The sequence below is a fragment of the Anopheles marshallii genome, chromosome 3 (assembly GCF_943734725.1).
Source record: "Anopheles marshallii chromosome 3, idAnoMarsDA_429_01, whole genome shotgun sequence".
NCBI lineage: Eukaryota > Metazoa > Arthropoda > Insecta > Diptera > Culicidae > Anopheles > Anopheles marshallii.
The window spans coordinates 52,503,669-52,516,046 of NC_071327.1; the positions used below are offsets into that span (position 1 = coordinate 52,503,669).

General features: G+C 40.7%; 1 protein-coding gene and 1 pseudogene across 1 annotated transcript; one reads left to right on the plus strand and one right to left on the minus strand.

The window, feature by feature from the left end:
- Nucleotides 1–7,154: 7,154 nt before the first annotated feature.
- On the minus strand, nt 7,155–7,809 carry LOC128715293 (uncharacterized; annotated as a pseudogene).
- Nucleotides 7,810–8,125: 316 nt separating this feature from the next.
- On the plus strand, nt 8,126–9,772 carry LOC128712793 (uncharacterized). The gene has a single exon (XM_053807666.1). The coding sequence runs from the start codon at nt 8,126–8,128 to the stop codon at nt 9,770–9,772; it is 1,647 nt and encodes a 548-aa protein (XP_053663641.1).
- Nucleotides 9,773–12,378: the final 2,606 nt, after the last annotated feature.

A 12,378-nucleotide genomic window follows, 5' to 3' on the forward strand; every position in this document is an offset into this window, starting at 1 on the left:
TTAACACTTGCAAAACATACAAGTCGGTTCAGCTTGGAGAATAAAGATTCCAATGAATCATGAATAAAATAAAAAAAATCTTTCATTACAGTTTGGCCTGTAAATCTAAATATATTTTCTTAGTTCAAATAAATACAAAAATGTTTAGATATGGCAATTAATTATTTTAGAAAATGGGTATTTCCTTGAATTATGTATAATAAAATATCGGAATTGGATATATCTTACGGTTTTGCCGTTTCGACCGGGTCGAATAACTTGATTTTAAAATGAGACTATAAAATGTCGCAAAAAACTATGTTACGGTTCAAAAACCGTTTCAGAGCAATAACTTATTCATTAGCTAAACAATAAAAATATTCAACAAAAATATATGAATAGCAAATACCTGAAATTGCTTTAATTAGATATAAAAAAATAATAATAATACATATAAAAGATCCAAAAGATTTCTAGTAAGCTGCAACGGGTGTTCAAATGTATGTAGTTACAGTTTTATAATATGATTCAAAACATTCTAATTTACAAAGAGATAAAATGAAATCGCATGATGGACAAGTAATTTTGACCTTTCCGTTTGAAATTTCCAGATTATGGTCTTTCGAAACTCTAATGAAATACTTTAACAAAATATACCGAGTTAAAATGATTTACAACCAAAGAAACTACACATAAAACAAAAATGGGGAACAATCATAACATATATTGATCATTTTAGGGTTTCTATATCAATTTTAACTTTGGTGTTTCTCACAATATGGAAATGGTAGTTAGTAATCGAATCATGAATTAGGCTCCGTTTTCTTTTACTATCATCCGTTAGTACAAGCAAGCGGTGAAGTAGAAATGTAGGTGTTAAAATGGGTTCGACATTTTGAATATTTTGCAGCAGAATTCTTCAGGCCGATGAAACCCTGGAATACAATCCAAAGTTTTGTTCCAGTGTATCCACCTGGGGTTCAGTTTGAGGAGAACATCTCCGTAAGCTATTTTATCGTGAGATGATAAGGTTAGGAAGGATTAAAGCCGCGGTGAGCTGTGGTTCATCAGTACAACATGAATACTCGATTATGTGATATCTGTAAAAGCCAACCCAAGGAGCCAGACGTAGCTGGAAATGTGATATATTGTCATGCACAGTAAATTACAATCACTGTAATGTTCGTATAAAATAGTTTATTTATCGCAATGTTTGAATTTTCCCATATCAATTTCAGTGCTTTCCAAATGGTGGAATACGTTTTCCGGCAAACTGTTGCACCGTCTTCAGCGCACTCTGGAATACATCCTTCGAATAACCAGATCCACCCCCCGGCTTTGGCTTGTCCTTATCAATCGGTTGCTGGATGTCGTTGTCGTAGAACATATCGATGCTGGCATATCCCGGCGGATAGCTCTGTATTGTTTCGCGCAGCAACTTAACGCGTTGCAGCGCGAGTTTGTAGTGATCGTTCATGTTATTGGACAGATTGATGAGAAACCGTAACACCAGATCGGTTCCTTCCGGCAGCCAAGCGATCCGGTTCGGTATATCGATGTACTGGACCACCTCCTCGGCCGGCGCTGGAACGGTCCACAAACCGAGCAGAACGATTACGGCGAGTGTGTAGTGCTTGAACTGCATCTTGTAACGGGCGCTTGCAGAATGGTGGCTCTTACCGTCCGGTGGCTTGATTTTGTTCCATTCCTGAAGCTGGCTGGAACTTTCACCGAAGATGGAAGTGTTGAAATGGCGTACGCAAGCAGCGCGCTAGTCAATATTCTGAACGGGTAAGAATGGAGCAAAACAGAGATAGATATACAAAATAAAACGGAGAGAGATGTTAAGAAAATTAAAACAAACAAAGCTGCTTTGTTTGCAAAATGTTTTAATATTTCGGATGGCATAAAATGGAAGGTCAACTAATTTTATTAAACTTGGGTTTTTAAATGCATTTTTCGTTTTATTTCCATCATATATATTTCTTTAAAATCAAGCAAACATTTTACGTATAGTATGCAATGTATTCCTTATCCCCGTTCTCGTTGTGTTTCTGTATGTCATCCACGAAACCGTTCGACTCTAGCTGAAGCTCCTGAAACACTCGCAACAGTTCCTCCGTCTTCTGCAGCAGTTCATTAACCAGCGGTAAGGTATGTTTGTTTGGCAGCTCCAGGGAAGTTTGCACCGAACGCCAATCGATTTTACGCAGGTTCTCCACCGTGGCCAACTTTGGACGTAAAGGATTGCCCAGGATCAGCTTGGCAAAGATGGGAACTTCTCCCGGTTCACCCGTCTCTGAAATTCCGCCCGATTTGGTTTTGACTTGAATTTTGGGTTGTTGTTTCTTGTGTTGCTTCACAAAAGCTTCTTGCAGCTTTGGCAGATTCAGGCCCCCGTCGGAAACGGGCGGAACGGCCTTAACTTTCGACAATTCTGCCAACGGCTTCTTGGGTTCCTCCGCCGGTTGCTGGAGTGGTGCGGCATCGGGGAAGCTTCTCGCGTATTGGTGGTTCGTGAACGGATGCTTTACGGGTGTCGATTGCAGGGGGGTTGAGGCCAGCCTTGACCACAGCCCATCTGCTAGCCCGGGAAGACCTTTCACCGTGACTGCTGCCATGCTCACGAACAGCACGATACACAGGCAGGATTTCATCGTTGGTATGCTTGGGACACGATCGACTGAGCGGATCGGAACAGAATGAAGTGAAACTCCATCAAATAGCCGCTTATATGGACCACTCCACCAAACCCGTCTCAGCAGGCTCGAATCGGGTAGTCTCGATGCTATCGCCTCGATTTTTTCGGCAAAGAGGCACCAAATTGTTTGCCAAAAAATCATATAAATTAGGTAATATAAGAATATTTTCGCGAATATGATCCAATCAACGAACGAGAACAAATTGTAATGAATAAATAGTCCCTAAAATAAAATAATTTAATTTGTAAAATTAATATACGTTTATCAAAATTTACAAATTACGATTGGACACGAAAAAATTTAGGTGTGGAAAGCTTTGGAAATTTAAACCAAACAATATTCTAAGCAACATTCTGTGTTTCAAACATTTAATACAACATTAAGCTACAAAAAGTACAATAAGTGCAAAAACGAATTTAAAATGTTTTCCTAAAAGTATTAAAAATAATGACTATCTAATTTTGTAAAATGACACTTTAAATTTAGAGAAAGCATTTATTTTCGTTTGTTCATGTGGAGAAACCTATTCTTTTTCATAAGAAAGACAGAAAAAAAGGTACACATTTCGTTACTTATGTGGTATTTCATTGCGTGTAAAATTTATTTCTTATTTATATTGTGGGCACATGTCTATTCCTTATCCTTCCGTTTGTTCTACAGGTTCCGGTTCCACCGGTTCCTCTTCGGTATCCGTGATATCAACCTTTGTTGCTTCGATAATTTCGGGCTGCTGATTGTGGAAGTACTGCACCGTACCGTAGCTTGGCGATACATCCGAAATCATCGCCAGCAGCTCGTACAGGAAAAGATTCAAATTCACAATGTCCTTAAAGTTGGCGAACTTTTCCACAATCTTGTCCATCCGATCGTCAATGATGGGTCGCTGGAAGGCTGCACTCAAGTTGCACAGTGACAACACCAGCAGAACACTCACTGACACGGCGCAGAACTTCATGGTGCTTGGTTAAATCGTTGGTCTGTTGCGTTTCGGCTGTACCTGCAAACTGCCTGCGTCGTTGCAATCGTCCGATTTGCTTGGCGGATCCTTTCTCTCTTGCCCGAGCGCTTTTGATGAACTAAAGCGCGTTTTGGGTGTAGATTCGGCTTTTGTTACGAATGGTCGAATGGTGCATCGTGCTGCGCAGTGGTACAAAGTGAAAGGCTTTCATGTGTGCGTTGGGAAGTTCTTGTAGCTCAATGTCGTATGCATTTCGCATACTTGGTATTATCACGTTGTATGTCCGTGTGTAGCACAAACCATATCCAACATTACCTTACGATGTAACTTTATCAACAATAGTTAAAAATCCAACATTTCCTTACTATGTAACTTTATCAACAATTGTTTACACGATCCGTCGTGTGAAAAATGTTGGCTATACCTGCCGCTCGATACTTATTTTTTTCCTCGTAGTCGGATTGTCAATCTTTGCTACGAGGGAACGATCCGGATGGGATTTAGTACCGGTCTAGTCGTGTAGAGTTGGCGGGGCTACCAAACTCGGCATGATTGCTCCATGCAGAGTAAATACTAACAGAAAGTCATATCGATGTAATTAATTAACCATAAACAATCTTCTTTTTTTGTTCTTTCTATTTCCTTTCCTCTGCTTTATTTCAGTTAGTTTTAATTCATTAATTGTTTTCTGATGACTTGTACTGTCATTTCGTTTCTTTTTTTTCAATCTGGTTATAAATTTTAATAATCTCTTACTAGGTTCGATTATTGTTTTTCTTTCTTTCACTTAATAGTTTGTTATACATTTGAACCTGTAAGAAAAAAAAAATTAGATTCGAATGTATAACAAACCATGAAAAGAAAGAAAATAGGTATATTTATTGAATAGAAACAAGAAAAAAATAAACAGGAAAAACATGAAATAAAACTTGATCATAAGTTGAAAGAAGTAAGATGTATTTAAGTAGGCTGTTGAATGGTTAATGATGATAACATAGTGCGTATTTATTTCGTCATTTGTTTTAGAATAGCATGCTGTTCCTGGATGCTTTATGCACCATTTTAAGGTTCCCAAATTGTGATAGGCAATTTAACTCGTAAAGCATTCAAAATGCAACACAAAATTTTAATACAACGTTATGAAACTTTATTCCTTGTTTGAGGTAAAAAGAAACGTTGCCCTTACCTCAACCATTTAAAAATTCATTCTTAGTTTATAATGTGGTACCATCTTTTTGCTTTCTTTCTCAACCAATTCCTGATCAATCCCAAAATACACAGATTGATTTGACTTAATCTAGCAATTTATGTTTATTTCCAATACAACAAAGATACCATTTGCTTAAGCTTTCTTTTCCGCAATGATCTTGAACGCATCCTTAATCTCCGGTGTTAGATTCAAAATGTTCTTCACGCTTCTCTTCTCCAAGGCCTTCCGCACCACCTCCTCGACCGGTTTCAGATTCACCCCATCACCGACCACCTTTACGATTCGCAATTTCTTGGCCAAATCCCAATTACCGCCGTAGTACTGCAGGTCCGAGAACCCTTGGTAGTAGAAATCGATACCGTTGTGCATGTCGGACAGCTTCGCTACCTCCGTGCCTAGCTTCTTCAGCAGATAGTTCGCCTTCTCGTAGATGGGGATACGTGCCTCGAACCATTTGTTCAACTCCGCCAGCCGATTGTCGATCTCTTCAGGGATACGGCCCGCATGGGAGGGTGAGCTAACAGCGAGGACAACCACGGCCACGAGCAGAGCGGAGATGTAGGAACGCATCGTTTCCGGACGTCTTGATTGTGGGATGGCTCGAGAACTTATGCCTTTGGTTGGTGAAATGATCGTTCATGAAACCTTCGGATCGGACGAAGAATCTTTTTGTGGCCGTCGGTTGAACACCTTTCACCAAGGGGGAGAAAGTGCGAATTTAACTTAAAGAGTGGGGATGATCAACTTCTCCTGAGCTGCTCAAACTTTTTCGTAAAACCATGGGTATGTTGCTTTTTTGTATGTTTATTCGTGAATTAATTCGTTTGCAAAGTGGACAAAATATCAGTATTTGTTGTGCAGGTAGGGATACGAGTCGTAAATAAATCGGAATTCCTTCTCAAAGCCCGACGACAGCCGAGTGCGTTCCAGGAACAGCCAACGGAACAGTGACTTGCGAGGTAGTTGTGCCTCCAATTCCGCCAAAACCAGCTCCAGATAGTCTAGCTTCTCCTCCACGGTTTCTGGAGGGGGCGGTGGATCCGGGAAATCAACGACGGCCTTTAGTTGCAGGACACCTTTCGGGTTATCTTTCGTTCGTTTCGGTCCACTGATAATGTAGCCCGACGATACCTGCTCGATGCCGACGAAGGCCACCAGTGCCAGGGCCAACACGGTCAGGGATGTGGCGGATTTGAGCATCGTGGTCGTGCTGGTGGTTGAGTAGGTTTTACACCGGGAACGGTACGTTGCAGAACTTCGTCTCGGTGGTTTCGGGGGTCGAATGGTATGGTTTAAACGTTGGTGATGGCCTTTATATGTGCAGTGGGTTGAGTTCTGGGCTTCTCCAATAGCTGCCCGGAGAGATTGGTCTGATTGGTGGAAGCGTACGATTGGGACTGATGGACTGGAGCGTGTTGGTATATTGTTAAATAGAGAGTTCTCAAGTTAAACAGGTTGCCGAACTGTGCTTATGTTGACGGTAGGCTCTTTGTTGCTGTAGGCTTTTCATTGTTCGGTTTGGATATTATTTCGAAATTTTCTTGTGTTTCGTACAGATATTCTGTTGATTTTTCATAACAATAATATGGTTTGAATAATAGGAATAGCATATTCGGAATATTCATTGAATAAAGTTAGTTATTATCAAAAAAGCAATAAAATTTGAAGTAAAGATCTATAACAACAAGACATATTTCAACAACTACTTTCTCTTTATAATATAACTTAAACTTTAACAGTTTAATAAGTCTTCCAAAATTTGGGCTGAACTTTATCGTAAATCAAAAGTGTATAGATCTTAAATCTAAACTTTGCAAAAGAATGCTAAAAAATTGCTTCGAGTTTAAGCAAATGACAAATAAATGACCAAATATTTTATTTTACACACTCCATTCAAATCGTATCATAGTCGTAATAGACTCACGTATCCTTTGCTAAATATCCTTCGATTATGATCTAACTACTTTATCCAAAAAATGTGTTACATAATCGTTTATGAGGAACTTGACATGAATGTTTGTTTTAGTTATTTATATTATATTTATTTATTTACCAATTAAAAATGTCTCTATCAAATATTCAGCTACCTTGGGAAAAAGCTTTTTATCATATTGAAGCCTCGTAATATATTATTGGAATTAATTAATAAAATATTTTACTAAGTCTACAACGAGTGATCTATTATTTTAACAAAAGCATATAGAACTCAACTTACATAAATTGCTAATTAAATGACGATAATTCTTTCAATTTCCCGTATAGCACAATAACACTAATTTTGAAGTAAGCATTATGGGTTAAGAGTTTATTCAAAGACGATGATATACTTGTTGTTCGCATTGCGGACGAATCGTGTGTAATTGCTCAGCAGATAAACGGACGAGTAGGATACATCAACGGCAAGATCCAAAAACTGCTTCGTGTACAACTCGAGCCGGTCCAGATTATTCAGGTCACCGCCCGGATAGTAGCCACCCCCGTGAGCATCCCGACCCTCGACACTGGACTCTTTCTTCTGTGCCAAACGTTTCGCAATATCGAACAGCGCGGAATGTTCCGAAACCGGTGCTAACGGGTCGAAATTGTTGTCCTCCTGTAGGACGTCGAGATTATCCATCAATCGTTCGGTGGAGCGCACCTTCGCGATCGGTTCGAACGCGAAGGCATCCTTGGCGATGGCAAAAAGCACCAATGTGCATAATAATGCGAGTGACTTCATTCTAATGCTGCCCAGAAAGGATTGGAGAAAGGGAGAAGGAAAAAGAGCGATTATTTCGAGTTACAAGGTAGACATTCGATATCACAAACAAGCGAGAGATGGCTTTAAACAAAACGACTGATGCTTACCGTGATGGGTCCGTACACTTCAGCGATCGGATGAAAGTAGAATGAAAGAAGTTTGCAACATGCTCACCAGCTTTATGCACTGGACCCTGACCCTGCTACCCGAAGTTGGGCATAGCATTCCGCTTCGGGTTGGTGCACCCGAACCTTCGTGGGCCACTTTTTTTTGGTAGTGTTCTTGTAGAAGTTTACATTAATTACACGTGCGTCCACGCGGTATCAGGCGTGCCTCTCACTTTTTGCACCGATCACACGCTACGACCGGTTGAAGGTTCATTCTATCGCCGAGTGTATATTCGTACAGAACGATTGGTGTTTTGTGAAGAAATCCAGCGTCTTGGAAAGTCATAGTAAGTAGCCCACCTCAATAGCGTACAACATTTGCTTCAGCAAACATTATTATGTATAATTTAACTATTTTTTTATTCAAAGATGCTAGCAACTAAGGAGTTGATTTTATGGATTGTCCTAGGAAGCTTTATTTGCACGATCGCTACTGAAGAAGTTGAAGCTACGACTACCCTGTTCGAAGGTCAAAACCTCACCACAACTTCCCCCACTACACCGAGTACAACTTTCTCCAGCACCACCACTAGCTCATCCTTCCCCTCGTCGAAAGCAACCACAAATGCTAGTGCACCGACAGTTCCTATCTTGGCACGAGCCAACGTCATCTCTAGCACCTCTACCATCAGAAGTATCATCAGCACAACCACCGCCGGAGCGACGACAAAACCTTCGGCAAAGCGTCAGATTAGCTTGAATGAGTTCCAACAGCTGGTGGCAAAGGTTAACGATGAGATAAGCATGCTACGCAACCAGTCGGCCAACCTTTCCCAAACGTACGAAGAGCTGATACGAAGATACAATGAGCGAACGGCACAGATCCCGATCGTACTGTACGATGTGACTGAATGTTCTAACAGCACTACGCTGCAGGAAGCTAGCACAACTCAGGCTATCTACACAGAGAGCACTGTCGGGTCGTCTACGATTTTATCGGATGTTACTAATGCTTCTGTCACAACAGCAAGAGCTACCACCGCTACGGACACCACAGTTACTACATCTACTACGATTGCACCCACCAGTGCTAAGACAGCTCCAGAGCATTCAACGCAAAAGATTACCCAACCGGAAACTTCTTCAGATCGGACTACAAATCTCGAAACAGCACCTCAGAACTCAGGATCTTCTCTTACACAAATCTACGGTAATAAGTACTACAACTATGTACACTACTTCATGTATCCACCTGGCGAGACCCAGCTCGAAGAAATCAATAATCCACCCCACGTTAACAATCGACGAAAGGGTGGAAATGATTCGCGGAATGTTGCACCAGTAAAGCAACGCAAGCAGGTTCCATATCTGAAAAGAAACAAATGGCAAGCCGATTCGCGGGAAGAATCGGAAGAGCTCGAACTGGATGTGGAACAATCGTCTGCTACTTTCCGTAGACGACCGCAGGCGTCAACGGGTGAGAATAGAATCAATCTTAGACCGAGTTCAATAGAGTCAAAACTACCCTTTGGAGGTTCGCTTCCTGCGATCGGTGGACCGTACCGTTTGGGTGACTCCTTGCCAAGAAAACCATTCACATCACCTAGCTTGGTTCCACCTTCGAAGATATTACAGTATCCCTTCGTAGAAGAACGAATTCCACCGAGAGTTTTACCTCGGGAAGAAAATGTTGCATCCCTTTCGGAAAATCAAAAGCAAGTACCACCGGAAGCAGCACCCAGAGCACAAGTCGATAAAATTGCCGCCTTTTTAGAACGTCGAAGCATCAACCGTAATGGTCCCACTCAGCGAACAACGATACCTTCGGCTAGACAAATGACTTCCTCAACAACCGTCACTAGAGCACCCGTAACACCGCCATCGCTCGACAGTATATTTTCGTTCAGTATGAAACCGGTGAACTATTCGATACCGACCACCGTGAAACCACGGACCGGATTCGTACGCAACGGTTGGGATGGATACGATTTTTCCTTCGTACGCAAGGCGCAGGAAGCAAAGAAACGGCTGCAGAGAGAGGAACGATCATCGCCACTGGACATGCGTGACTTATGATAGCGTTGATCGAGGGTGCTTGGGTTGGGTAATTCTCAACCCATCAAAACAATATGCTATTTACAGGTTAACAGGTATAATATTAAGACAAACAATAATTACGATCAAATATACTTACAAATGTGGAAATCAGGGTCGATATATTATTTTAAATAAAAGTTAAAGAAACCTTTTTACAGTAAATTAAAAAGTCAACATTCATTTGTAAGCCGGTTTAAAGGAAAGAAAAATGAAAACATTAAAGAGAGATCAACAGAAGATGGTTGCAATATTCAAAATAATTTAAAAAAATGGAATTGTTAGTAATAAATTTGTATAAATGACGTTTCAATTAGATTAGGTCTTAATCACACTAAAGAAACGATTATCAAAAGAAAAAGCTTCTTTGTCCACGAAACGTAAAGAAAACAATATGAAACGATAAGTGGTACATTTAAGCGGACATTTAATAAAAATCCGATTATGCAAAACAATGTTTTCTCCATTTGCTGCTCTCAATTCCAAAAGACTAAAGAAGCTTAAAATAATACAGCTCAATTGTTCTGTCGTATCATTTGTCCGTTAAAGACGTAGCAGAAAGGGACAATCCCTTCAGCTACCCCGTGTTATGATTGAAAATAAAGAAATAAAGAATAATTGAGTACATTCCTTTTTGGCAGCAAACAACCGCAATTTCGCGTTCGCAATTCAGGTTTGGCATGCACGAAAACACTAATTAGTGATTCTTGCGATAAAGCACGCGTTCTACATATTTTAGAAAGGAGATGGTCCCTTTCCCGAAACCTGCCCGATCATCCGATTTTTGTTGTTCAACTCGCACGATGATGGTGGTTAAATGAATAATAAATATAAAAAAAGACCTCAACTAACCGCTGAAACAATTGAGATGCCACCGAATGCCCCGTTATGTGCCCTTCTTCTTTGATCAACAGAAATCCAAGAACAAGAATCCGAAGAAGATCCGAATGTTTCCCTGCCAACCGATGTGTGCTTGCCTGTGGGCGCCTTTCACTTCCAGCGAATTTGTCCTGGCGGTAAGAACGCTATCCCGAACACATTAAGCTAAGAGCAAAGAATAAAAGGCGCTCATCAAAGCAAACGATATGCACTTCATTTGAAAGGTGTGAAGGGATCCGAACAAGAACCGCATTCGAAAAGAGACTGCAAATGTATCAAATTATCGTAATGGATGCTTCCTGTTCGTTTGCGGCATAGCGGTAAGAACGCTGCGAAGAACCTTCGCTTCCCCAATTCGGACGCGCTTCATGGGATCTTGTTGCGTGGTTATTTGTGTGTTTTTGGGCTCTTTCCAGCGTAACCGCGAGACCAGCTGATTTTCGCACTGCATCAACATTATGGCTCTTATCTCACCGCGAAATGTACCGTTCGTTGGGACCTTTCACTTGCACGCGGTTTTCACGATCCGTAAGGGATTTGGGCACACGTGTTTGTCGCCGCATGGTCAAGTTCATAGGCGCACTCGAACGCTTTAAGGATCAGGCCGGTTTGGTTGTTATTAATTTTTTAAAGGGTACAAGAACAGGATTGAACGGTGCATTCTTTTCGCACGGCTGAAAGTCACCCCGAAATGTAGGTTAAAGTGAAGGGCTTTCGTCGTTACTTTTGGCAGCAAGTTCTGCATTTCGACATCCACGGATTCGGGATTGACAGGATGCGGTAGGTAGAGATCAAAACTGAACTGTGCGCATATCGAATTTTCTCCATAGCCGCAATGTTCTGACATTCTCTTCTCGGTGCATGCAGCCAAAAAGGAACCGTGTGTATGGGAAAAAAGCCTCCAAATAAAATAGCTAATTAAATGCCATAAATATCCGACCGGTCCGTCCGGTGCTTCGCGAAATGCAGATGGTGAAAGAAAACCCAATTTGCAACCGCTGAGATAAGAATAATTTCGAGTTTACGGATCGTTAGCAGGTTGTTTAAGGTTGCTTTCAAAATTTGATCCGTCTCCATGGGTGATAGGGTGGCATGCATCCATGCGGGATACTTTGCTTTACTTTATGATCGTAATCAATGCATTGTAAAGAATGATGCCAGCAAAAGGCTATTAAGTCGTATTTTTGGGTAGTTTTGATTACTGTCAAACAGTCATTAATTTGTTAAAACTATTGATGAAGTAAAACTTAAATCACTAAACGCACAACGTCGCTGTGAATTTGGAGATGTTCGTTTCCGGTCCGACTTCAGTTTACGCAAACATTATCGAATACAGCGAATAGGAATCGAGTTTGAACCAAAGCTTCTTGAATCGACAAATGATTTCAATTATTCAATTCAATTATTAATTTATATATGCTGAATGAAATTCCTAAGCTATTTTTTGCATTGTTTTTTCAGTGTCCACGGTCTTCTGACATAAGCTTCTTTGTGAATTTTTCTCAAACTAAATTCGATTCTTTGCGTAATACAATGTATTTAGCTACCTAGTACTCCCGGGATAAGGTGCATCCTAATGGGGGAGATACAAATTTCTAATGGAAACTGCATAGTAAAGAGTATCTTTTGTAAGATATACGGGGCAGCCGTTCATCCAGAATAAAAAAGAACTTGTTTTTAAACTTAGACGTCTAGAGAGTTTACATAAA

What these genes read in the sequence shown, in the direction of transcription:
- LOC128712793 (XM_053807666.1), top strand. Translation starts at nt 8,126, where the DNA reads ATGCTAGCAACTAAGGAGTTGATTTTATGGATTGTCCTAGGAAGCTTT.